The following is a 27,331-nucleotide window of genomic DNA, read 5'->3' as shown; positions in this document are numbered from 1 at the left end:
AGCGCTGACATGATAGTGGACAACCCAATTAGCCATCCATTGCACACCGCGCCCAACTGACACTAGAGGTTATGGACAGTAACAATAGCTTATTCACAAAATAAGTAAATAACTAGTACAGTCAGCCAAGAAAGTGGTCTACCACTTTTCGACTCTATCAATCAGATGTTAGACCGTACCTACTACGAGTAAGTACCGTACTGAAAGGTAACATAATGCTCTATGAGGTGGCCAAAAAATAAGTGCATTCCCGTTGCCAGGGAGGTTTTGGGATTATACTGAGCAAATTTGACTGTTTCATACATTTTGGCTGGTCCATTTCCTATGGGAGTATTTTTTTTTCGTGATTTCGGGGTTGGTCCCATAGTAAAAGTTGCTCAGTATAATCCCAAAACCTCCCTGGCAAGTGCAACGGGAATTCACTTATTTTTTACCCGACGTGTATATTATCATGCCGCGATCAGAAAGGGATTAGAAATGACAGATTTCCATACACTTACGTCTAAATCAATATGGATTGACAGCTATCTCAATCCCTTTTTAATTGCGATTCAGTAATACCTACTTGAGTTCCAAAACCAATCAACTTTGAATTCGGTGCCACAAGCGCTTTACTACCAAATATATCCCCCGTTGTTAGAAACAAGATTGCTACGTGATGTTCCAATATTGGGTAGGCGCTTAGTGACGTAGACCTGCTACCACATATATGCACAGTACTAAGGTACACTTTTGGACGGAGCAGAATTGTCCAAGATGTTTGCGAATTGGACTCTTCAACTACGTCTGGCTTCTATTTCAGCCTTTGCAAACAAAATTGAGCTTCATTCCTTACCACTTTCTTTGATGTAGGTATGTTCCCATTAAATTGCTCTGAAACGTTATTTAACTCTGTAGTTATTTTAGCACGGGCATTGGTTTTCCTTTTTTAGGGTTCCGTACCCAAAGGGTAAAAACGGGACCATATTATTAAGACTCACTGTGTCGTTCGTCTGTCCGTCTGTCTGTCAGCAGGCTGTAGGTATCTTATGAACCGTGATAGCTAGACAGTTGAAATTTTCACATATGATGTATTTGTTTAGCCGCTAAAATACTAAATACAGAATAAAATAAATATTTAAGTAGGGCTGTCATACCGCAAACGTGATTTTTTTTGCCGTTTTTGCGTAATGGTACGGAACCCTTCGTGCGCGAGTCCGACACGCACTTGGCCGATTTTCTTAAGTAGCACTCAAAGAGGCCCTGCATCAAAGGTAATCTACATGATCGCTGACATAATTGTTGTAGTTGACTAAGTTGACTCCGATATCGAAGGCCAAGCGACACTTTAGGATATCAGATGTAGGTAAGTCTACATGGTTCGATTTATTAAATGTCGGAAATCACCGCCACCGTTGACCAACTGACCCTACCCTATAGGTAGGTATATTCTTTATTGTGCATAGAAAAACAAATACGAAAAACACAGTTATAAAGAGAATTAAATACAACAGGGGCGAACTTACCCCATATGGGATTTCCTAGATTCTTCATAACACGCTTAATTCAAACACAAGTATCTAATTGTGCAACCAGATTATTGCGACAAGCCCCCTTCACACTCGCGTTCGCGGCTTTGCGCCGCCTTTTGCGCACGGGGGCTATACAAAAAGAAAAATAAATAGCCACATTCTACTCGAGGGCTTTAAGAAAGCCATAACTTACGGACGCAGTTAGCTGTGAACGTTCTGTTTAAACTCAAACCACGCGGAAAACAATTGTTTAGGGGTCGTCCAGAAATCATGTGATCGTTTAGAGGGGGGTGGGGATAAGAAAAATATCACGATGAGGGAGGGCGGGTCAGAGCAGATATCACGAGTAATTTTTTTCAAAGCGGAAAAGCCAAAAACAACAATATCACTCAAAAATTTAATCAGTTCAAATAATCCGCCCTATTTTATATGCGTATTTGCCCAATAAAAACATTCTATAAGTATCACGTGATCTTTGCGTTAAAATCACCAAATATCACCAAGGGGGACGGGGGAGTCAAAAATAGGCCAAATATGATCACATGCTTTCTGGACGACCCCTTACCGCTGCCGTGCAATCCTAAGGTTGTAGGTATTAAGTCGTAAATTATTGAGAGGATAAGTTTGCAAAGCGGAAATTTAGCTGAACATTAGGTACTGGCATACCTACTTATGGACTGCTGTTTTTTATGTATATGCCTATTAATTCTAATATTCATATATAATTCAATAATCTAATCTAATATTCAATAATCTTAAATAATTAATATTTCTATATGTTTTACTCGCAATCGAAGTGAAAATGAAACTTAGTATATACTCAGGAATAAATGCCCATGCATTTTTCCTTGAATTACGCAGGCAGGCTCTCGCTTACGCTCGGACTGGTAAATTGCCTCGGTCAAAATCGGTTTAACGCCCTTGTATTAATTTATTATTTTTCAGCACACCAACTAGTATAAAGGCTCTCTTGATTGTTCAAAAACGGATGAGAAAGTTGCATTTTATCCACGTGTGTGGCAAAGTAATCTGATGCCAATTGCCAATTTTAAGTTGTTTCCTTTATTTGATTTTGATTTTTAATGATAAATATTCAATAACGTTGATTTGGACTTTATTTGGGTTGATTGTGTTTAATATTTTGTATTTAGAATTTTCCTTGCGTTTGTTGTTTTGTATTTAGAATTTTCCTTGTGTGTTTAAAAAAATTGTGTTTCACTAAGCGGCAAAATTTGTTTCAAAACAACAACGTGTGTGTTGTTGTTGTGCGTTTGTTTTAAATTTGTGTCCTTGAAACTTTCGAATCACCCGCGTAAGTTCACCTACATCAGCAATAGGAACACCTACATCAATAAATTGAAACGAATTTTATTTCATTTCATGACAGATTAAACTTGAAAGATAATCTTAGCCTAGATAGAGAGAGCCGCGGCCGCGGTGGCAGGCGGTGGCATGGGATTACACGGACGTATCTAGGTCTCAACAAATACACTAGCTTCCTGGAGGCCAATTCGAACGTAGAGATATCTATATAATGTCAGTTTTTTATCATTCACGCGTGCATTTCGCTCGTACTTGTTCGTACTTACATGAATTGACGCGCGAGCGAGACGATGGCCAAACAGGCATCATTTTGATCTCAAAATGTAAGATCGAATTCTATCTATTGGAATAAATATTTCACAATAAAAAAAAAAAAAAAAAATATTGTCACTTCTAGAAATCAAATTCTAATACATAAGATAGGTATTGACAAACCTAACCTAAACCTAATTCTATTATTATCAAAAACATGTTAGAAGTTACAGGTGCCACCAGGCATACTAAGATCAATTAATCTAAATACATATACCTAGACCTCGATATACCTAATTATTTGCCTTTCACTTCAATTCCATTCATAATTAAAGTCCGAACAATTAACTTCTAACAGTCCGAATAAGACACGGAGAAATTTGGGAGGTTACCTATTCAAAAATTCATATTCTGTACAAGTAAATTTATGAGCCAAGTCTTGAAATATTCATACTTCACGTAAAGGGGTGCCTCCTCCTAATAAATAACGATTGGTAATGGAAGACTTGAGATTTACAAGCGTTACCCGCCATAGTTTGCACGTTTACATATTTATGTAAATGTTCACAAAATGTTGGTAAACAAATAGATAAAAAGGGTTGGGACAATCCATACCTTCAATAGGGGTTTTTCCAAGGGCCAAAATAAGTTTAAAACACATAACTCCATTTATGTTTTAGAGATTTATAGACTGTAAGATTTCTGTTATCGAAGCGCCACTATAATTTTCATATTTTCATGGAATTTTATGCTTCGCCTTCGTATGGTAGCACTTCCGAACTCTGGCATTGCAAAGTCTATGTAGAGTTAGTTGAGTATATAATATAACCAAACGGAGTAGCCATTAACAGGCGTTCCCCTCTGTCGAAAATAGGCGGCCAATGGTAGTACACATTGTATGGACTGACGTTTATCTAACATTACTATTTTTACATTACGTATACATTAGACGTGCTCCTCCCTCCCCTCCTCTTAAAAATGATTGCCTTTATTACTTATAATACAGTTGTTACAATATCATCTTCATTCATTGCTTCCCAAAGGGTGAGCAATTCATCGTCATCCATTATGCTTTTTTTAGAATCACCCGCTATTTGCAGAGGTACCTTCAGAGTAACGTTACGGTACGGTAGTGGTAGATATACAGTTATCTTCACAAAATAATCACGAGAAATAAGTTGGGAATGTTCAATAGAGTTGACGTCTTTAGGTATCGGAATTTCTACATTAATAGTTTGAGTTTCGCCACTTCTCACTCCGGCCGTCTTTATATCAGTAACTATTTCATAAGTAAAAGTCGAATCATAATATCCTCTTGGTAAAGATATTACTTCCACCAATTTGCTTTCCACGCATTTGAAATTAACATTAGTATCATTAAATATTTCGTATACTAAATCAGCTTTATTGCAGGGCGTTACTACAGGATTGTTAAGTGTAGCTTTTAAAGTAACAAAGCTGTCCCTTAATAATTGTATTAGTTTCCTCTGCTTGTCGTAAATCCTTGGTTCTGTTGATAACTTCGGATCAACGCCCGGTATAACATTAATTGTTGTACTAAAACGCTTACAACCTTCGGGACTTTCAAATGTTAATTGTAAATAATAAATAATCTTGCATCGCACTGTATGACTGCCAGAACTTTTAACAAAGTCGAGTGTCGGTGGTATACCCAGTGGAAGTTGAAAGTGGAACTGTGTATCATAAGTGTCAATGGGTAGAACCTGCCCATTTTGGTTATCCAGAACTGTAATATCTTCATTTAAATATTCTTCTTCTTCTTTTATTAATCCGTCTGCTTCATCTTTCTTCCTAGTATTGTGTACTTCTAGATATCCTCTACCGTTTAATGAAATTGAAATCTTTGTATAAGCTATTTCTTCATCTAGAGTATACCTAGCGACACCTGATACTGTGCCTCCAGTAACAAAGTTTCCATCGGATGATTTACGCAAATTAATGTCACAGTGGATCCCCATAGCAATTAAAGGGGCCAAAGCAAACTGATTGTGGCCAAATTTGCTGAAGAAGTTAATTGGCCCTTTTCCTTCGTCCTGTAGTTAAGAATGGCTCCTGGAATCAAGTGAATTAAACAATCATAGCAAACATTTAGGCCAAGGTGTAGTAGATTTGTCAGCAGTGTTTGAAAAATGGTATCGGTTTTTAGGTCATAATACGGCTAAAAGTAAAAGAAATATCTGAGGACAATCATTCACAGATCAACCTAGCTCCACACTATAGTTCGTTTTTTTTAGCATTAGAAAGAACTTGCAAGAAGGTAAGCGATCTTGACATGACTTTTAATTGAAAAACGCATTTTAAAAATCAAAAACTATTACTTATGAAAGCAGAAGAATATAAATAATCGTATTAGATTCATTATTGTTACATATTTGCCGTAACTTATTTTTAAAATGTGTGTTTTAAATTTAAAATACACATCAAGATTCCTTACCTTCCTTTCCTTTTAAGAGACCTTATTTCTAATGCTAAAAAAAACGAACTATAGGCAAAGCTTATATATTGTATACCTACGCCCCCAAACTACTAAGAAGAAGAACATACATACTACGTTTGGTACACGTAGAAATAAAAATGGCAACTCACATACAGGTATAGGTACTTATACTACATCAGTATTTAACGATCCTGCTAATGCACTAACTAAACTAACTTTAAAGGTGAGTCACAAAGTCGATGAACGTAATAATGATAATGAAACAGTCGAGAAGTTTTCTAATAAACACAGTTTATCCAAATGTAGCGCAAACCATAATAGCTAGTAGTAATATAATAGGTATTAGTAGTTTTACTTATTAAAATTTAAATGTAAAAGCATATATTTACCTCTTTAGATCCCGGCAATATGTTAGATACAAAACGTTATGGGACAGGATACACACTAATTCATTTGTTTTCCTTATCACAGCCAAGGTGTTGTACTAACGAGACAGAAATAAATAACATAATACCTCACTGCTTGGATAGGTATAGGTATCAGTAAAATTTCAATTACCTGCAATTAAATTGATAGCGTGATGTCGTCGATTAGATAAAATCGAATTAAAAAATATGCAAAATTATTAGAATTGAAGCGTATATAATAAACACCTACGTCGCTTTTAAATTTTGCTTGAACGATCTCAGCATGTGGGCTGTGTTGATCTGTCACTGTCCAATGAGGGATTCCCTTGAAGTCAAGGCCCCAACCGGGGGTGCGAACCAGCGATACCTATATACTTACCTATACTTTTACTCTTTGGTGCGAACCTCCTGACTTCGGCCAAACTCGTGCCGCGTGGAGCCCCACGCGGCTCAGCATTGCTCCGAGCAATTATTAGGGTTGGCACCACTTGACTTCCTTTTGCGTGCACGACCACAGATAAGATAATCACTTGAATTTTGACAATCCTAAATAGTCGAAAGGGATAGTGCCATGCCATATGTTAAAAGGGATAGCATGATTCGACCCTGAACTGCTGTCAAACTTCGGTTTTGTAGGAAGTTTCCTTTCTGTACGGCAGTACTATTATTTATTCTGTACCCCAAATTTGTCTGTTCTCTTTAGCCCGCTCCAGACTATGCGCGTGAATCGCGGGCGAAGCCGCGAACGCGAGTGTGGAGTCGATTTCGCTGTCTGCGAACATCGACGCCACACTTGCGTTCGCGGCTTCGCGCCGCGATTCGCGCACGAGTGTGGAGGGGGCTTTTGATCGGCGCAGCAACTCCTCGCTCTTTAGCCCCCTCCAGACTATGCGCGTGAATCGCGGGCGAAGCCGCGAACGCGAGTGTGGAGTCGATTTCGCTGTCTGCGAAAATCGACACCACACTCGCGTTCGCGGCTTCGCGCCGCGATTCGCGCACGAGTGTGGAGAGGGCTTTTTAAAAATGCCATTTGTGAACATAAAATCAAATCACGAATATCACGTCGGGATGATAAAGCAGTAACAGACTACCGCACCGCACCGCGACCTTGGTGCGCCGCACCCATAGATTAGTGAGAGTGAAAAAGAGATATCTATTTTTTGTTACGGCTTATAGCACTAAAATGCTTCAACATAAAGCAAAATCGCATCCGGGCGTCTGTAAAGGCCTTTGAGTTTAAATGTGTAGCAGTCGGGCGTACCGGATCACGACCCTAGTACGGTTCGAAGTTTGTTCGATCGATGGAAGGTGGTTCGCCGTACGTTTGTCAAGGACGCAGCTATGAGCGAAAACGAGAAAGAGAAAGGCGTCAGCCAAGTTCGTGGTCCGGTACGCCCGTTAGTTAGCACTGCTGGGGCTCCACAGCTACAGCTAGCTCTATGGCATGTCAAAAATGACGTTTTGTGTCAAACGTGTCAGCTACTCTAAAATAGAGATTATTACCCTAGTATAAAGTCTTTTTTTGACTACCAGCATCCCAATCTACACCTCCCGGCGCGGCAAGGACAGTCATATCATATGTGATGTGATATTTTATATTTGTTTTGGAACTTTTGAACCTAAACAGATACTTGTCATATTGCACCATTAAAATATCGCGTTTCAGTACCCTGTCAAACAACATTAAATTATTAAAATTACATGTGTGAATTGTATTAAAAACGAACATGGGTGTCTCGTGTCGGATATATATACGGAAACCTCGGGAAGGTATCCACCGGGCCGGTCAACCTATCAACGGGATACTTAGCTACGCAATCGACGAACCAACCGAGTACCAGACGGCTGTTCTATCCCTTATCGGCACGGCGAAATGCAAATGGACAGAACACGACGGTAACCATTCACACACCTACACCGGCAAAGAAGTGTTTTTGTCAATGCATGTGAATATTCTTAATAAACCGTCCGATGAAACAATGACGTTGCCAGTTGGCGCGTATGAATTTCGATTCGAGTTTATCATGCCTTATGATATACCATCCAGCTTTGAAGATAAACACAGTAATATCACCTACCAGGTAAAGGCGAAATTTGAGAAGGCAAGCTTTTTTAGTTTTACAAGGAGGTTTGAGAAACAAATCACCGTATATGGAAATGTTAACCCCACCAATACTGTAGAATCACTTACTTATGGGCTCCAAAAGAAACTGTTTAGATTATTTTCTTCTACTGAACATATTGTGGATTTGAAAGTGCGGATTTCAAAGTCCTTTCTAACACCTGGTGAGAACGCTACTTTAGACTTGTATGTGACTAATGACAGTGATACAGGAATAACCTACCTTACAACTGAACTTTGCAGCAGGACAACATACTTAGCAGAAGGGATGTTCAGTAATAAAACAAAAGTTGTGGATAATACAATTGGTGGGTGTACATGCACCACCCCACCGGTCTTAGCATACAAAACTGTAAACTTTGCATGTGTAGTTCCAACACCACCAGATTTATATTCAATACAGCATTGTAAAATAATAAGCAAAGAATTCTATATCCGAGTAACTATTCATTTACCGTTTCCACATAGAAACGCAACAACTGTTATACCCGTAGTTATTGGAGAGGGTCATTATGGAGATTGTTCTGGGATTGTAGAACTAGAAGACAATTTTGAAACTGGCCTAGAAGCAAGCATTAGTGATCCACCACCATCCTATTGGGAAGTGATGAATGAAGATAAGAGTCAGGATGAAATTGGATCACCAAGTAAAGAAAAAGAATAAAATTAAAAATAGGACAGAAGAAGCAGTATGTGATAGTTAGTAATTTTAAGTTGAAGTATAAACATGTTGTTTTAGGTACTTATAGTAACATATGTCTCATTGCATCAAAATGATTCATAATATTCAAGATAAAAGAATAACAATGATGCAAAGTAATTAAAGTAAAGGGACTTCCCAGATAGGTATATAATACACTATTTGAGTCAGCTTAGCTCTATATTATTCTTTTCAGGTACATTCAGCATAATTATGTTTATTTTTAATAATATAAACTTATATTGGGTGGAACAGAACAAAGGACTTTTATACAAACAGCAATACTTTATTTTTCACTTATTAATCATGTTAATGTTTATAACCGTTTGTGAGATACAGTTTGTTTGCAAACATGTCACTGATATGACTGATATAAAAATATTTCATTTTAATGATTTTGTTTTACTTATTATTTAATCCAGCTTGACGATTATAATAACTCGACTGTAGATCACTTAGATAACACTATTCTTTCAGCGCAGTCTCTAGAAATGTTCCACCCTGTATATTATAATATTTTTAGTGTTCCGTACAAAACTTTGTTTACGGAACACTTATGGGATCACTTCGGTCTTGCAAATCAGTTAAATGTGTTTTTCTCAGAGACCGTTTGAGGTAGATAGATACCTAAAATTTGGAACAGTTATAGCAATTATTTCTTTTTAAGTAGGTGATTAGATTGAATGTTATTTGCAAATACTCAAGAATTATGTTAGGTACTATTAATTATATTTTTACTGTAAAACTTTAAAAAAGTCATAAAATAATGTGAGTACCTATACTAGCATTTAATACCTCTATTATCTAGCCTCCCATGGATCAAAACTTGCCAAGACAAATGCAATTTTAATTTGTTAAAGCAGGCATGGCTCACTCCGCGATTTCGTTGCTTTGCTACAGGTAGCTAAAAGTACATCCATTCCACCCCAATTTTGGGGAAAGCCATAAACCGCGCGTGGCGCTGTCGCCACCTAGCGGCCATATCTGTGCTGATCGTAACAGACGCGTTTTGTCAGAGAGTGAGTCTTCTGTACCTGTTAATTGAAAAACGCTTTTTAAAAATCAATAACTATTCTTATGAAAGCAGAAGAATATAAATGATCGTATTAGATTCATAATTGTTACATATTTGCCGTAACTTATTTTTAAAATGTGTTATTCAATTAAAAGACATGCCAAGATCGCTTACCTTCTTGCAAGTTCTTTCTAATGCTAAAAAAAACGAACTATACATCACACAGAAAACATGGAAACTATTATAGGATCAGGAAATGGTCTGGACCATCTCCCCTTCAAGGATTTTGGAATGGGTATTTCGTACCTTGTCCTCGCATGCCCTTTCATTTTAGCGGTATGTCATCCTAGAACTAAGTCAAATAAGGAACATTAGGAAACATGAACTATAGGTAACATATATTCTCAATTTGTAAATAAAATGATCAAGTACAATGAAACATACCTACCTACACATTCGAATTGCAACATTTGTAACCTAATAGTCAGATCGAAAAGAGTCTGCATCGATTTTAAGAGCTCTATCAAATTATGACGTGTAAATAACACTTGCACTGCGAGGGCTATCAAAATCACCGCAGACTTTTCTTGGTCTAACTCTAGCTTAGTTATTATCTGCTACATAGTTTCATCGTTTCTTTTTACAAGCTTTTATTTAGTTTCACCTGACCGTTGTCTGTCTGTCTGTCGGTCTGTAATCAAATCTTGCAAGTTAAATTTGATCCACTTCCCGGTTTCTGATTGAGCTGAAATTTTGCATGCATGTATAAATCGGATGACAATGCAATATTATGGTACCATCGAGCTGATCTGATGCTGGAGACAGGAGGTGGCCATAGGAACTCTGTTATGAAACAACGCAACCTAATTGTGTTAGGGGTTTTTAGAATTGTCTCGATGAGTATTAGTTGACTGTCGTAAGTAAAGTACAGTCAGCGATAAAAGCTTGTACCAAAAATGAAATTTTTGCTAAAAACTTATTGATAAATGGGTTAAATTGACGTGTCACGTGTGTACGTGCTGCGCTATATTTATAGCGGTCTTTAACGAGCGACTGTGAAAAGTGAAAAGTAGGTACTTAAGTATATTAACTTCGGTGCTTAGGTAAAAAAGATTATCAGTACTCACGGGAATGACTGGAGGGAACAGCGTACATAATTTATGAGGCGTTATCTGACGGCTCTCCTCAAACGAGTTCTATTTAATTCGCATTTTTAGCCCGGCTAAAGTATGCTGTACCTACCAAAAGCCGGCTTAAGGCGGGAAAATGTCACTGCGGCCCACGCTATCCACGGAAATATACCCAAAAGCAATGGAAACGAGTACTGCCAAAATCTGAAGTCTAACCATTATTATCACATTTTTATTCACCTGTAACTAAGTATTAGTAACTTACAAGCTTATGAGCGGACATCGTAATTTTTATGGCATTTTTGGTGTTAACGGAATTGGCATAGATAATTCTAACTGAAATGGTAAATTAAGGTTAATATTAACGTAATTAATGCTAATTAATCATTTGAGCTGAAATTGTTTATACCGATTCCGTTAACTCCACTCCGCTGTTGCAAAAATGCTGTAAAAGTTACGATCATTGCTTATGAGTATGAAACAAATAAGTTTATGAAACTGCAAGGATATGAAAATCCAACGACAATTGTTTTGTCTTTGGACTTTCAAATTCTTGAAAAGTTTCAATACACTTACACCTTCATTTCATACTCATATCATATAATATAGTTAGATGATGATGAAGCCTGAACGCCCTTTACCATTAGATTGGGTACATGTTCTATAGATACATTTATACCTAGATTACACTATATATAACACATACGACACAGTAGACGCGGAACTCGAAGTTTTTTGCTCTTAAGATTTTTACGACTGGATCTAATAAAACACTGGAAGCATGTAGTATGAGGCAAACTTATTTGCCGGGTAGGTAATGGGGTAACTCTGAGATTCCCGCTGTTTGCTTACCCTGTACCTTGATTACAAATGTAGACTCTATTCGGAATGAGATAAGCTTGATTTTTCAATACTTGATTAGCGAAGGAACTACCCCGAGGAAACGTAGGTGCTCAGCAAACAAATAAGGCCAAGTGGAAATTATATGACTTAGGTGCCTACTTTAGTAAGTCTTCAGGCATTGAATGGGTTACGGAAAAGTTACTTGTTTTACAAGGGGAAAAAGTTGTTGTTCCTAAATTTGGAATAAAAAACTGAAATTATTATTTATTATGAAGTCGCCAAGGAGCGTGGGCTCTATACATATTTGCAGTAGCTAACTCCAGTTTGAAGCTCTCCGAGTAAGCTAAAACACGTTTTTAAACTCCATTTCAGTGTAAACATGTAGGTAAATTTTTGTGTTTGACTTGTGAATCCCAGCGGTAAACTTTGTCAATTTCCGCTGATCCGAACTTAAGGGGCCTACTTATTACCAATCCGCCGGACGATATCGGCCTGTCAGTTAAACGCAATATTTGACAGCTCCGTTCAACTGGTTGGCCGGCTGATAATATCGTCAGTCGAAGTGGTAATCTGTGGGCCCCATTACAAAATGTAAATTTCAACTCATTTTGACATCTCGCTCGTACTTATAAGACTTGCTGCGAATAATTCCGCTCGTGGATGATAAGATTGATAGAGACTGACTGGTAGAGAATGTCATGAGGTATTAAGTCCGGTTTGTACCTCTTTATGTTCAATGAGGTTTAAATAAATAAATATATTTTATTAAATAAATACTTACCTTGTTAATTTTAAATGTACCTACCTATGTTTAAAGTTACCTAATTGTTTCAGTTTCATTATATTTTGAATTCAAAAAAATATTTTATACTTCAAATATTATTTTTAGGTAGGTAAGTGTGTGATCCTCCACAGCCGGACCACCTCGCCTGATTGCGCTCAGTTTTTAATGGCAAAATGTACCTCTAATGTACTTCATGTACCTCGTCGGAAATTGAACGTACCTCTATAGTTTGGCAGATATATGCGTTTAAAAGGGGTCCGGCTGGGGAGTAAAATCTGCGCCGGACCACGCCTGGGTCCGATGATATCTGTTATTTTGAGATATAATTTAAATAACAGATGAATGTACCTGTTATGTACCTCTGAATAAAATGTTTTTTTATTTAAAAAATGGTCTCATAAAGGAATTTTCATACATTTAATTTTTTGAGTATACGCGTAAGCGCCTGTCAAAAAATAATAGCAACATAGTAGAAATAGTAGATTGTTAACCAAGGGTTGAAAGGCATCCATTTCTGTCGAGGTAGTTTGGCGCTCGAACGCAGTGAGAGCGCCAATAGTCCGAGACAGAAATGGTGCCTTTCCCCCGAGTTAAACACTACTTTTCATATCGAATGCGAGGAAACCAAACAAGACAAGGAAATTTCGCAAAACCAGTAATGGAAGTACCTAATAAATCTACGGCCATGATTTATTTTCCTTAGGACTTACTTGCAATCGGAGATTTTACACGTGTGAAGATTAATAACCCCTAGCGAAAATCATTTAGATTGAAATATTTACGAAAACACACATTTTTTAACAAACTGCAGTAATTTTAAAATGATTTGGTCATTATAGTATGAAAATTAGCGGGATTGCCTCTTACTTTTTAATTTTATACTTTTTCGTTCAAAAAGCCGCAATAGACTACCGGACCGCACCGCGACCTTGGTGCGCCGTACGTAATAACATAATAAAAGTATTTTAAATATTAAATAACAATTTAATTAATAATATAAGTAATTTTTATCTTGTATTTTATTTTCATGAATATTATAGTGCTAAATAACTTTAAAAATCAATTTAATATCGTACAAACGTTTAACTGTGGCTGTATAAGATTCTGCCTTTGCTCATTTACGCAAGTGTAAGGTTTAAAAAATATTTTTGGTGTATTCCTTTTGGTTCCCGCCTTTTGAAATCGGGTAAATAGAATTCAACGAAAAAAAATACGAGAATAATTTGTTTTTAACAATTCACTTACATAATTTTTTATAAAAAAAGGATCAACGTGGGATTAGTAAAATTAAACAATTACCAATTGTTCCAGGCGAGGAAATAAAGACACTATTTTTCCATTTTGTTTCCACCCAGTTGTTCGCGAGACGAGGACGCAGAGGAGTACACCACTTTTCTGCACTAGAGCATAAACGTATCACTTTCTGCGCACCTTTTAGAACAACAACGACCCACTTTCAGAGCATGAGATATGAAAACAAATGTATTCAATTCGGGCAAGTCGTCTAACTTGTCAACTAGATACAAATGTGGGTGGTTATAGGGAGTGTTTTAAACCGACACGAGTTGCGAATTACCTTTTCGCACGTGTATTGTACAACGGTTTACAGTACACAGTTGAAATTCTCAGAGATGTTGCCGCTATTACAACAAATACTAAAAAAAGGAAAAATAAATGTTTACGTGGGGCTCCCATACAACAAACGTGATTTATTTTGCCGTTTTGTGCGTATTATATAAATACATATTAGGTATGCGGACATTCTTATAGTAGACCGGCAAGCGAAAGAAAAGTCTTCTATTAGAAATCGATTTTCGCTCATGTCGTCCCGGATATGGGTGAATATGGTATTGATGCATTCAGTGTAATGCCTTGAACGGCTTGAACCCAAATATATGAGACCACGAGCGCGAAAGTGGTGGGGATAGTTGCTGTGACGTCATAAAGTCGGCAGTACAAACTTTTTTTTTATTTTCGTGTACCTAAACCAGTGGTGGGCAAACTTTCTTCATGAATAAACTATTTTTTATCTTTTTTTTATCATGGGGGGCCTGAAAGTTTAGAAAATTTAAGTGGAGGGCCAGAATTGTAACCAACATTTTTTTTCATTCGTGATAATCGTGGGCCAATGCCATATACTATTTTATAGGACCGGCGGCGGGCCGGATAAAATCCATTCGCCGGCCGGAGATGGCCCGCGGGCCGTACTTTGCCCACCACTGGTGTAAACATACCATGTGGGGTACCAAATGAAGGGACTTTGTGTGTAGATCACAAATATATAGCCTGTGTATGTATTTTTATTTGACACACCATACACCCCAAAGGGCTGGACATTTTTTGACATATGAGGTGTGGTTGAATTCGTCAGAATTATGGTAGTGAAAAATGGAGGAGGGGGGGTTCTTACTGCAGCAATATGGGTACCAAATGAAAGATAGTGAAAATACCACTACAAAAATAGGTATCGTCTTGGGGTCGTCCCATTCGTTTTTCGTCAAGTTCTTAAATTAGTCCTATTCTGCTTTCGTCACCCATTCTACATACGTCACAATCGTCGGTGGCTTTTAATATAGAATGAGTGACGAAAGCAGAATAGGACTAATTTAAGAACTTGACGAAAAACGAATGGGACGACCCAAGACGATACCCAAAAATATATGTCAACAGTCGGGTTTTTTGTTTGTTTTAAGGGGCTACCCAACGTCACTGACCTTTGATCTGAATCCCTTAGTTTTGTAATGTTTTTTGTAGCTTATTATATGAACAGCAACGGGTTTAAGCAATATAGTATCCCACATTTACTTCAAAGTTCATTGTCTTTGAGATGTTTGGCATCAAAGTTGAACAATTTTAGGCTAAAAAAACTGGTTTCCTGGCCATAACTTTTGTGTCAATTAGTTTAAGGGGCTACCCGAGGTTTTCATCGATTTTTGACAAGTTTTGAATCGTATCTCCTTTTTTTGCACTACAGATAGAATTATAAGACAAACGGTTATCGGTTCTTCAATCTTTTATCTCCGGTTTTGTCCACCGGATTTTGAAAAAAATTAATACTTATTTTTTTATGAATTTTTTAAACATTGTCTATAAAAACACTTTTTTGCATCTAGCTTGCAGTGAAGGATCTTACATGTACGAAATCGACATATTTGGGTTCGTCTTTGAAGTCTCGAAAATCGTGTCCAAGGTTTTAATTTTAAACTAATTAACACAAAAGTTATGTCCAAAAAAACCAGTTTTTTAGCCTAAAATTGTTCAACTTTGATGCCAAATATCTCGAAGACAATGAACTTTAAAGTAAATATGGGATACTATATTGCTTAAAGTCGTTGCTGTTAATATGATAAGCTACAAAAAACATTAGGAAACTAAGGATTCAGATCGAAGGTCATTGTCGTGGGGGGAGCCCCTTAAAATTAAAACCCTGGACACATTTTTCGAGACCTTAATGACAAACCCAAATAGAATTCATTTCTTTCAAAATGTGGACAAAACCGAAATTAAAAAATTTAAAAACCGATAACCGTTTGTCTTATAATTCTGTCTGTAGAGCAAAAAAAGGAGATACGATTCAAAACTTGTCAAAAATCGATGATAACCTCGGGTAGCCCCTTAATAATAGTTGCAGTTTAATGTAACGGAAAATTATACTTTTTTTCAACTTGATGTACTTTTCTTATTTTTTGATATATCTGGTTAATCATTTTTTAACATTATGTAAAGGATATTCACAGTCACTTGGTATGTATTTTGGAGTAATCCATTCAGCCATTTTCAATTTATAGCAGTTCGAAGTCAACTGTGGACTGTGAAATTTTTGAACGTTTTCTAATAATTTGTTAGACCAAGTATTGAAAATGTTACAGTATATTATATATTTGTGATCTACTCACAAAGCCCCTTCATTTGGTACCCCACATGGAATGTTTAAACGAAAATAAAAAAAAGTTTGTACTGCCGAGTTTATGACGTCACAGCAACTATCCCCACCACTTTCGCGCTCGTGGTCTCATATATTTGGGTTCAAAGCATTACACTGAATGCATCGATACCGTATTCACCCATATCCGGGACGACATGAGCGAAAATCGATTTCTAATAGAAGACTTTTCTTTCGTTGGCCGGTCTACTATAAGAATGTCCGCATACCTAATATGTATTTATATAATACGCACAAAACGGCAAAATAAATCACGTTTGTTGTATGGGAGCCCCACGTAAATATTTATTTTTCCTTTTTTTAGTATTTGTTGTAATAGCGGCAACATTTCTGAGAATTTCAACAGTGTACTGTAAAATTGTACAATACACGTGCGAAAAGGTAATTCGCAACTCGTGTCGGTTTAAAACACTCCCTATAACCACCCACATTTGTATCTAGTTGACAAGTTAGACGACTTGCCCGAATTGAATACATTTGTTTTCTACTATGTTGCTATTATTTTTTCACAGGCGCTTACGCGTATACTCAAAAAATTAAATGTATGAATATTCCTTTATGAGACCATTTTTTAAATAAAAAAACAATTTATTCAGAGGTACGTAACAGGTACATTCATCTGTTATTTAAATTATATCTCAAAATAACAGATATCATCGGATCCAGGCGTGGTCCGGTTGGAGATTTTACTCCCCAGCCGGACCCCTTTTAAACGCATATATCTGCCAAACTACAGAGGTACGTTCAATTTCCGACGAGGTACATGAAGTACATTAGAGGTACATTTCGCCATTAAAAACTGAGCGCAATCAGGCGAGGTGGTCCGGCTGTGGAGGATCACACTAGGTAAGTACCTTATAAATTTTACATACCAGACAAGCGTGCATTTGTAAGATTGGCTGAACTCAACCAATTAAACCACCTCTCTTTAACAAGCAATTTCCTACCAGTAAAAATGATCATTTCCGAGTTAAGATACGAAATTCCATTTTATTCAAAAGATTACGACGGTAAATAGAAAGAAATAGGCACAATTACCAGCCGGATGCCGTTTTAGCTGTTTCGATTTCGCGCTCGACTGTACTTCGTGCTGAAGTATGGGCGGAGACAAAAGTGTTAATGATCAAAGTTGCGCCGAGCTTGTGGTTTAGTGTTGTTAGATAAGTCTGTTCTGAGTAAACATAAATGTAAGATGAATTGCTACAATTATGTCTGCAGTGTAACTCAAACTGTTATATTTTTTCCGCCGATGTTTTTCACACAAAACACAGCTAACACTGCCAATATCATAATCATGTAACTACTTTACTATGTGCCAGGTATATGACTAGGAATATGGACGATTACATTGCTCTCATCGGTCAGCATCAGATGCCGAAGTATTTGGGTAGATATGTCTGAACAAAACTTAATAACGATTGGCCGCCGACATGGATAACTTGTGATTAAATACAGTGAGGTTTTTTCTTCTCTGCTGCCTATAGAACTGCTATCTTAGCTACAAAATTGTAGTTCTGTTAAGTTTGATCGAATGCCTGAAATAAGTTTATCTAGACGTAGTACCTAATTGGTACTTAGCTGAAGGCAGACGTGCTCCTCTATTTGAGTTTTGTGTTAGCTATTGTGCTAGATATTCTCTTAGGATCCAATTAGGTAGCAACATTCTTATTACGCGTTATAAGTAAACCCGACTGGGAATAAGTTTCGCTAACTCCTTATTGAATTGGTCGCCAGATTTATGTGGATATAGTTTTATTTGCGGCTGACTCATAAAACTAATAAAGTAATAAGGAGCCACTCAGAAGTACGACGGTGATAAATTTAGGTTATTGGACGCGAAGCTTTTATGAGAGTAATATAGTAACAGCACCAGTCATGGGACATTTAAGAGGAAATTTGGAGTATTTATGATATTTCCCTTATACATGTAAATGGTCTACCGCTTAGCGTGTTAAAAGATGAAAGTCCTATCCGTCTTTCATGTTTTAGGCGTGTTGTATCAAAGATTCTGCAATTAGTTTCCACATATTTAACAAATTAAAACTATGCTTTTATTCTCCAGTCATGGACACCAAAGTTCCAGTAATGGCCCCCCGGTAATGGACGTGGATCCAGTAATGGGCCCCCTATAATGGACATTGCTCTATTAGTATAAAATATTGAAATGGGGAATAAATTACGGCAAAATAAAACAATTTCCGTATAAGCTTTTATCGCTGAATGTATTTTTCTTTCCACAGCCAATTATTATTGTATTAGATCCATCGAGACAATTCTAATATACCCTAACACAATTAGTTAGGGTTTAATGCGATAAAGTTCCCATGGCCACCTCCTGTCTCCATCATCAGATCAGGTCCATGTTATCATAATATTGCATTATCATCCGATTTGCATACTTAATTACGTACTTACACAAAATTTCAACTGAATCGGAAATCGTAAAGTGGCTCAAATTCAGCTACCAAGATTGGACCCACACTAACTATTTAACAGGGCAAGTTAAATAAAAGTTTGGAAAAACGATATTAATTTATCCGAAGTCCGAGAATACCTCCTGATTGACATATTTCTTAACTATATTTTATTTCTCTATTGTTTAAACATGAAATTATAGCATAGCAAGCATCATTCTGTCATTTGTCCCATCATAGGAGGTACGCAGTTTTACGGCTCCTATAATGGGATTGGGCCAAATACCACTATTTTTTTACATCTGTGGAGTCACAACATAGTGTGTTGTATCCCTTCAATTTCAATTTCAATTTCAATTAGCCTTTATTTCTGATACTTAGTATCTAGTTACATGTATACATATATTTTACCATGCATTTCTTATCTAGCTTACTATTTTTAACATGCAAACCATTTCGTGTATTACATTGCTTGATAATTTTAAAATTTATATTAATTTGAGTATCTATTGCTTCAGAATAGACACAAATTCAATTTATTTATATAAGTAGTTAATTTATTTGGCACATTTATTAGATATTTCAATTCTTAATTCATTTTTACTAGTACGCATAATACTCATTTGATTATTTAAATTTAAGTTATAGTTAGTATATTTAATTATTATCGATTTATTTTATTACACTAGATGCAATTTATGTTTCCAATATTGTATGAATTTTAATTTCAATTTTAATGCATTTAATTAATAGCTATATTTTATCTTTATAATTTAAATTACATGTTCATTCAGTGACATCGGTATCTTTGGTATCAGCTTGCCCCTTTGGCATAGGCCTCCCCTAGTGCTTGCCATAGCTTTCTGTTTGCGGCTTTTCTCCTCCATGTTTTGCCGGCTGTTTCCATAATCTCATCTTCCCATCTCTTCCTCTGCCGTCCTCTCCTTCTTTTCCCATCTCTTGGGTACCACATTATGATATCCTTAGACCATTTGTTCTTCTGGTTTCTTATAGTGTGTCCAGTCCAGTTCCATTTGAGTTTCATCACCGTATATGTTACATCTGCAACTTTAGTTTTACTTCTTATATTGGTTAGTCTGACTCGGTCCCTTAACTTTATATTTAAAATGCTTCTCTCCATGTTATTTTGACATACTTGCAGTGCTTTTTTATGCTTTTCGGTGAGAGCCCATGTTTGGGATCCGTATGTCAGACATGGCAATATACAAGAGTTGAATACTTTTGTTTTGTCTTTGATTGGTATCTGTGGGTTCTTCATGACCTCTTTAAGCGACCAGTAGCTTTTCCACGCGTTGCATATTCTAGTGTTTATTTCTTTTGTCATTTGGTCTTCGGGTGAGATAATTTGTCCTAAATACGTATACTGGTTGACATATTCTATACAGCTGTTGTTCAGTGAGATAGGTGCTTTTTCATGATTTGTCATTAATTTGGTTTTATCAGTGTTCAAAGTCAGACCTACAATATTACTTTCTTTTTCTAGTTGTACCAACATTTTCTCCAGGTCCCTCTGATTGTCACTCAGGACAATCAGGTCATCAGCAAACCTTAAGTGATTCAACTTTTCACCGTTTATGTTTATTCCAAAAGCATCCCAGTCCATTTTCCTGAAAATATGTTCCAGCACCGCTGAGAACAGCTTTGGCGATAAGGGGTCTCCTTGACGTACTCCTTTCTTTATTTTGAATGGTACTCCTATTCTTTCTGTTTGTATTTTTGCTGTTGCGTCCTTATATATGTTCTTAATTATTCTGATATATTTCGGAAGTACTCCTTGTGATCGCAGAGCGTCCCAGATATGTGTGTGTTTAAGAGAGTCAAATGCTTTGTTGTAATCTATAAATGCCAGATAATATATTTTTCCATATTCATTACATTTTTCTATGACTTGCTTAATGACATGGATGTGGTCCATGGTTGAAAAATCACTTCTGAATCCTGCCTGCTCCCTAGGCTGGTTTTCGTCTAGAACCAAGGACATCCGGTTTAATATAACTTTTGAGAAAATTTTATATAGGTTTGACAGCAAACTGATTGGTCTATAATTATTTATTTCTGCGACATCTCCTTTCTTGTGAATTAAAGTGGTAGTTGATGATGCCCATTGTTCTGGTATGACTTCATTGGTAAGTATGTGATTGAATAAGTTTGTTATAGGCTTTATGATATAGTCTATACATCCCTTAAGCACTTCATTTGTTATTTTGTCCTCCCCTGGAGCTTTGTAATTCTTTTGGGAGAGTATTGCCTTCCTTACTTCAGATTCTAGTATTATAGGAACCGTTTCTTCATTGTCTTCTAACAAATAATGTGATTCTGTATCGTTTGTGTCGTCATATAAATTTGAATAAAACTTGGTAGCTATTTCTATTATTTTGGATCGTTTTGTCTCCTTTTTTCCTGGTGTTTTACTGTTAATATTTGGGATCCAACTGGAGCTCTCTTTAAGTTCTTTTAATGCTTTTTTTACACCTCCCGAATTTTCTATGTGGAATTGGATGGTCCTGTTGTATCCCTTATCTCATGGTAAATGCAATTAACAAAACACATTCTAGTTTTCATCAAGTATTAATTAATTAAAATTTAATAAATTAACTCACCTCTCTTAGCGAAGTTGTTAAGAATTCGTAGTGGTATTTTTTTTCAGTGACACGACAACTTTTAGGTTGACGCCAATTTCTTAAAAAACAACCAAGTTTAATAAAACTTCAAACTGAAACAGCTCTAGGACTCTTATTTATTATAATATACAGCCAGTGTTTATAAACTACTTTTAGATACTTATTTTAGAGGAATTATGTTTTTTTGTCCCATTACTGGTTCCACGTCCATTATAGGGTCCACTACATAACATATGTTAGTAATAATAACATAATAGCTCATAGTCCATCGCTTTCACTCCTTACACCCTGGCGGGTGCTGCCTCTGCGTGCGTCCCATGACACGGGCAAGGGCAGAATCCGCTCGGTGTACCCCATACATTTCATTAAAGTGTCAAAAGGGCCTCTAAGTGTTGGCTTCGGCTCCGCGCACCCCTCCCAAAGGTCCGGATCACCATTGTTCCGTGATGGGAAAGACATATGTAATATTTATAGATAAAATGTGTCCTGTAGGCAGAAAAGTTATGTACAAATGGATTTCTATCGACAAAGGATTTTATCTGTCTACTAATATAGATAAACAATAAAAACGTTACTTTGTATGTTTTAATTAGAAAGGTTTTATATAAATCCATAAGTACCTACATAGCGTAACTCGTTCGTAGAATCCAAATACACGTAGTCAATGACTGGTTTAAATATTTACTACAAAACATTTCCGCATGTAGCTGTTTTAAAATCCTTTGTTTAAAACTCGCGATATCCGTTTCGAGGATTTACTCATAATCGGATGCATGCCGCAGCGTAATTTCCATGTCGCTGAAACAAGTCGTTCCTGATCCAGTTAGCGAAGTTGCATGCACACCGCAATCGAATCATCTCTGCAGCTGCGTCTGCATAATCAACAGTTTTATGCATGCACTATTGATTGGGGGTTGACAATACCTAACGAATATGGAGATAGAGCAATGTTGACGAAAAACCAGGTAAGGTCAAAAACTTTATTAACCAAAGGGACAGACGTACTTATACTTATTTGGTGTATTATAATGATACCGCATTCGGATTATGTTGAGCCATCTAGCGATGACAGTTATTGTGGACAAGATGTCAAAGTTTATTACCTATCTTAAAAAGCTCGATATCGGACATGACATGAGATGAATACTGCGCTATTAGTAGAATCAGAAGAAAATACTAACTAAAAAATATAGGTTGTAATAAAAATTAATATACTTACCTTGAATACTTTATGCGTCACTAACATTATAATTCATAAAGAAATGTACAATGTGTTACTTTTTAGCACACTGAATAAAAACGAAATAAGGCCTTAAATTCGCCCTTACCCTGATACATGTCTACTCGTTAAACAGTCAGGCAAACAACATTAAACATAAATAAAAATGGGTCGAGATCAAAAGCCCAAACGAATGACGGAAATAATAATATTTCGTAATAATTGCTCGTTAGGTGCCTATATACTTCCCGAAACAAGAATAATAATCTCAAGATTTATTAACTCACACAATGCAAATTGATACAAATTAAGGCTCCAAAATATCAAATTATCTCAATTTACAAGGGCGTTAAAAATAAAAAACCGGCCTAGTGTGTGTCGGACCACGCATCAGGGTTCCGTAGTACCTTTGTACTTCGTACATGTACCTACTTCAAATATTTGTTAAGTAACCTATATTTCCTAAATTTTTGTCGTTATTTTTTATCGAATTCGTATTTTTGGATCGTTTATTTCCGAAAGTAATAATTAATGCATCAAAATACTTTCTTGCCAACCTTGCCTAGGTCCTGTTATTTTTGAGGACTTATGCGTCACACGTTGATTTTACTATGTATATTTATTTTCACTTTTAGTTAGTTACATACATAATATGTTTTTAGCAATGCCAGCCCCATCTAAAATTATATTTGTTTAATTTTAACTTCTAAGCGAAATAGTTCACAAAACACATTAAATATCTACGATTCGAAACTCCTTAAAATATCTTATATATAATAGTTTTGAGTAAAATGGCTGTGACGTACGGACAAATAGAAAGAGGGACCGACAGTCATTCCAAAACTATAAGCGTTCCATTTTTTCCATTTGGCTCGGCAACTCTAATAAAAACAGTCAGATGTTTTTGTGGCTTTACTAAACTTGAACCAATATTACAAACCTAATAAGAAATGCGAATTTCAGATAAATAAAATACCTACATTCATTTCAAAAGCCTTATCCATATTAAAAACATAGAGAGCATTTTGTATCTCGGATATTCCATAAGAAATTCGTTTGAATAGATTCAGAAGGCTTCTGTTAATATGACAGGATAAGAAAATCATTACAGATACCTATGTCGTGACGTACTTTGGTTTAGCGTATTAAATGCGCTCACTTAGCCCATAAGCCGCAAATATAATATTTTCATAGCACCAGCTCGAAAAGTACCTTCTCCAAAAACTGATAAGAAAGTTGCATTTTTGATACAAATTTTGAGTTGTTTCGAATGATAAATATATTTAAAAATGTACATTAAAATTTGATTTATAATGTTTTACAATTTGTATATTTTTCTCGCGTTGGTGTAGTGAAAAATGTTGTGTTTCACTCGGGAGCTAAGTTTGTTTGAGAGGCATTGTGATGATTTGCATGTCTCTTTAGGGCTGAATTAGACGGCGCGCGAACTCGCATGCGCGTAAGTAGTTACATTGCGGACTGTTGGTTACGTCCAGTTCAACCGACCGATCAAACCCGCAATGGTTTGAGACTCGCATGCGAGTTCACGCATCGTCTAAATCAGCCCTAAAGGTACTTTAGGTACTTATTATGTTTTACTGATGATGATGATGATGCTCTCCTGACCGATTTCGGCCCCAGCGACTGTGTGCTCTGGACTAGGCAATTTTACTACTCACTATTTAGGTATTTACTTCTAGAAACATTGTCCTAGTAATAGTCCTACTAACCATAAATATGACTCTGATAGTTACTTGAAAGAAATGATATTTATTTATTTCATTTCTTTCTGATCGAATCGGTCGATTTGATCATCCCGTCTGGACTGGCCTTTAGGACTACCGAGAGTTAAAATTTAAAATGGAATCTAAACTAAACTAAGCTATGGAGTGAAAGTGCCTTCGAGCAACACGGAAGGGAGGCGGCATTCGCACTATTTCCCCTCTGCCGAGGTACAAGATTAGCGCGTCAAAATAATCTAGCGCGGGTAATAAAACTAGTTGCACTTGGATTTTTCACTAGACCGAGTCCAGACGCGCGCGTGAACACTGCTGCACAAAAATGCCTGTTTGCTCGGTTTTTTGTTATAAAAAGAGGTCGGGGACATCAAATTTACAAAAAGAAAGTGTTACATTTCACATGTAATTTTTTTTTACATATCATACGTTAAATTACATTTAAATACAATTATTATATTTTAGTCTCAAGTAATTGTTGGATTTATCGATTTTGCTCGCTCAGTACAAATTGCGGATCGGTCGAGCGACAAATCCGACTTCTCATCTCTTCAATGAATTAAAATACAATGACATACTTCAACGAAAATGTGTTAGTGTGCGTGTTGTGACACTAGTCACTCGTCCGTACATAAAAAGAGATCGAGGTTTGCAAGATTTGTCTTTGACGTGTGTCATTTTCTATGTATTTGTGTCGTCATTACAGATTGGATTTTGTATGTAAGTGTGTGAGAAATGCGACTGTGTGCGCCTTTCCCCCCGCAAAAAATGGCAGAACGATTTGTACGGCGAGATATCGCTTGGGCCCCTCCCTTCCGACGTGTCGGAAGCCGGTGTTGCTCGAAGGAAAGTGCTCACTTCGGCCGGCCAATATGAAGGCAAGAGATAGGAGCCTGACTGACTCTTGGCGGTATGGAACCCAGGGGACGTCACTTCCCATTCAGTCCAAATTATTCTTCATTTATGTGACTTACTCGTACTTTTCCCTTTAAGCTGTGGCAATTCCAAGGAAAACACAAAACGAAAAATTCCAAGTTTAATCCGATTTCGCTACGTATTATTCTGCTTTTGTCACGTTCTGGATATCGGCGCTTTGACAGCAGCTTTGGAAGCATATTCACATCGAATTTTAATTAAAATTTCATTTGTAGATAGGTACGTGCCTTAAGTATAATCAAATTATATTCCTGAGACTTAGATATAATAAAATTATTATAACAATGAAACGATGACTTGAATGGATTATATCCCGAGGTAAAATAGTCAAACATTTCGAGTCCTTTTTAGCACTCGTGGTCAGGGAGTAGACAAACGCAAGAATTGCCCGATCATAAATGACCTACGAAATATAATATATAGCCGTCCCTGCTAAATAACAAAGTAAAGTTTACTCACGTCCGAAATCCATTTGCCTTTCGTGATCGCCAACTGAAACAGAATTATTCTAATTCAGGTTTAATTGTTACTGCTCTGTATATAGTATAACACTGCATAGATCACATAACATTGTACTGTGTTATCAATTAGCAGTATACGGATCTAATCGGCTTAGGCGTGGTACTGAAATCGCTTGCATCGCGCAGGCGAGCCAAATATTAATGTTAACCAGTGTATGTATTCGTGTTCTCCAAAGAATACCTAGTTTAAAGGTAATTTAAGAAGCATCTTTTATCATTTTTTTGTGTTTACATTATATTTATAGCTAATCTGATTCTTTGCAACGCTCTCAAGAGCCTATTTGCACAGAAGTATTTATAAGTACGTGTATCAAAGTTCACCACGGATCTAGTTTCAGCCATGCAATATGCATGAGCATCATGAGCGCGGTATAATCGACTTCCAATAAGTGGGCTCAAAGCTATCTAATCCCGACAGCGTGCCATAATCGACGGGCATTTTAGCCATACTAGTAACAACGATCAATGCAAACTTTCCCTGTCTACATAGTATACTTATCTCAGAATAATGTTTGATGTTTATTTTATGATTTTTGATGGTAAATGAACTGAGTATCGTTAGAAGGATAATTTCTATAGAAGCAGTTTCTGGCATGCTTGCGTGGCGCTAGTGAATTTGCTCACTCTACACTTTTCTATTTGAAATGGGATCGTATCTAATCGTACATATTTGAGCCGTTTTAGTTAAAATTGTTTTTGCATTTGAGTGAATTTTTTTTTTTGTAAAACGACACTGTGTCAAACACTCACATTTCCGATCCGTGTCGTATTTTTAGCAAATTTTTGACGTATCTTAAAGTTCGAATCAGGCCAACTGTCTTTTAAACACAACGAGTAACTTAACTCGTATAGAGCCTCTCGCTCGTACCAGTAGGCATCAGCGGGTCGGGCAATTGATGACAAAATGAGATCAATTGGACATGATTTTGTAAGCTCGAATCGGCCTCTAGCTGTGTTTACAATGCATACATTATGACAGTGTTATTTAACTAACCCATAAAGAATACCAAGAAATAATGGTTCAATTTAAAAATATACGAGGTGTTTGCGTTTATTATAACGCAAATGTCATATTATGTCCACGACACCTTCTTGTTAGAAGAGATGTCTGTCTCTTTTAATATTACCTATTCCGAGCAGGGCTCGGAACCGGTATTGATATACCGGTTAATATCGTTCATAAACCGTTATATTATTTCGTTCATTAATAAACCGGTTAATTGATGGAACGCGAACTTTAAAATTTAGTTCTCTCTTCTAACCGGTTAGTTGAGAGAACGAAATGTTTTCGTTCTCGAGGAACGATATAATACCGGTTAATCTCAGCCGTCTACAATATTAATACATTACCCGGCTACCCGCTCTAAGTACTCGA

General features: G+C 36.6%; 3 protein-coding genes across 3 annotated transcripts in view; 1 reads left to right on the top strand and 2 right to left on the bottom strand.

Moving 5' to 3' along the window:
- The window catches only part of LOC134664190 (gamma-aminobutyric acid type B receptor subunit 2), a 179,607-nt gene that overhangs the window by 141,615 nt on the left and 10,661 nt on the right, over positions 1 to 27,331 (bottom strand). Inside the window, exon 2 of the mRNA XM_063520787.1 lies at positions 25,895 to 25,927. The gene's annotated coding sequence lies outside the window, so the exon portion shown is untranslated. The remainder of the gene's footprint in view (positions 1 to 25,894; positions 25,928 to 27,331) is intronic.
- LOC134670910 (uncharacterized) lies at positions 3,786 to 6,043 on the bottom strand. The gene is made up of 2 exons (XM_063528736.1): positions 5,934 to 6,043; positions 3,786 to 5,159 (listed from the first exon to the last, which is right to left on the bottom strand). The coding sequence occupies exon 2, from the start codon at positions 5,063 to 5,065 to the stop codon at positions 4,082 to 4,084; it is 984 nt and encodes a 327-aa protein (XP_063384806.1). The 5' UTR covers positions 5,066 to 5,159; positions 5,934 to 6,043; the 3' UTR covers positions 3,786 to 4,081.
- On the top strand, positions 7,550 to 8,763 carry LOC134664980 (arrestin domain-containing protein 2-like). Its single transcript, XM_063521739.1, has one exon. It carries the CDS (start codon positions 7,679 to 7,681, stop codon positions 8,735 to 8,737), a length of 1,059 nt encoding a protein of 352 aa, XP_063377809.1. The 5' UTR covers positions 7,550 to 7,678; the 3' UTR covers positions 8,738 to 8,763.

The sequence above is a fragment of the Cydia fagiglandana genome, chromosome 1 (assembly GCF_963556715.1).
Source record: "Cydia fagiglandana chromosome 1, ilCydFagi1.1, whole genome shotgun sequence".
NCBI classification, from domain to species: domain Eukaryota; kingdom Metazoa; phylum Arthropoda; class Insecta; order Lepidoptera; family Tortricidae; genus Cydia; species Cydia fagiglandana.
The sequence above is the reverse complement of the archived record's forward strand: the minus strand, read 5'-3'. Positions and strand labels throughout refer to the sequence as shown.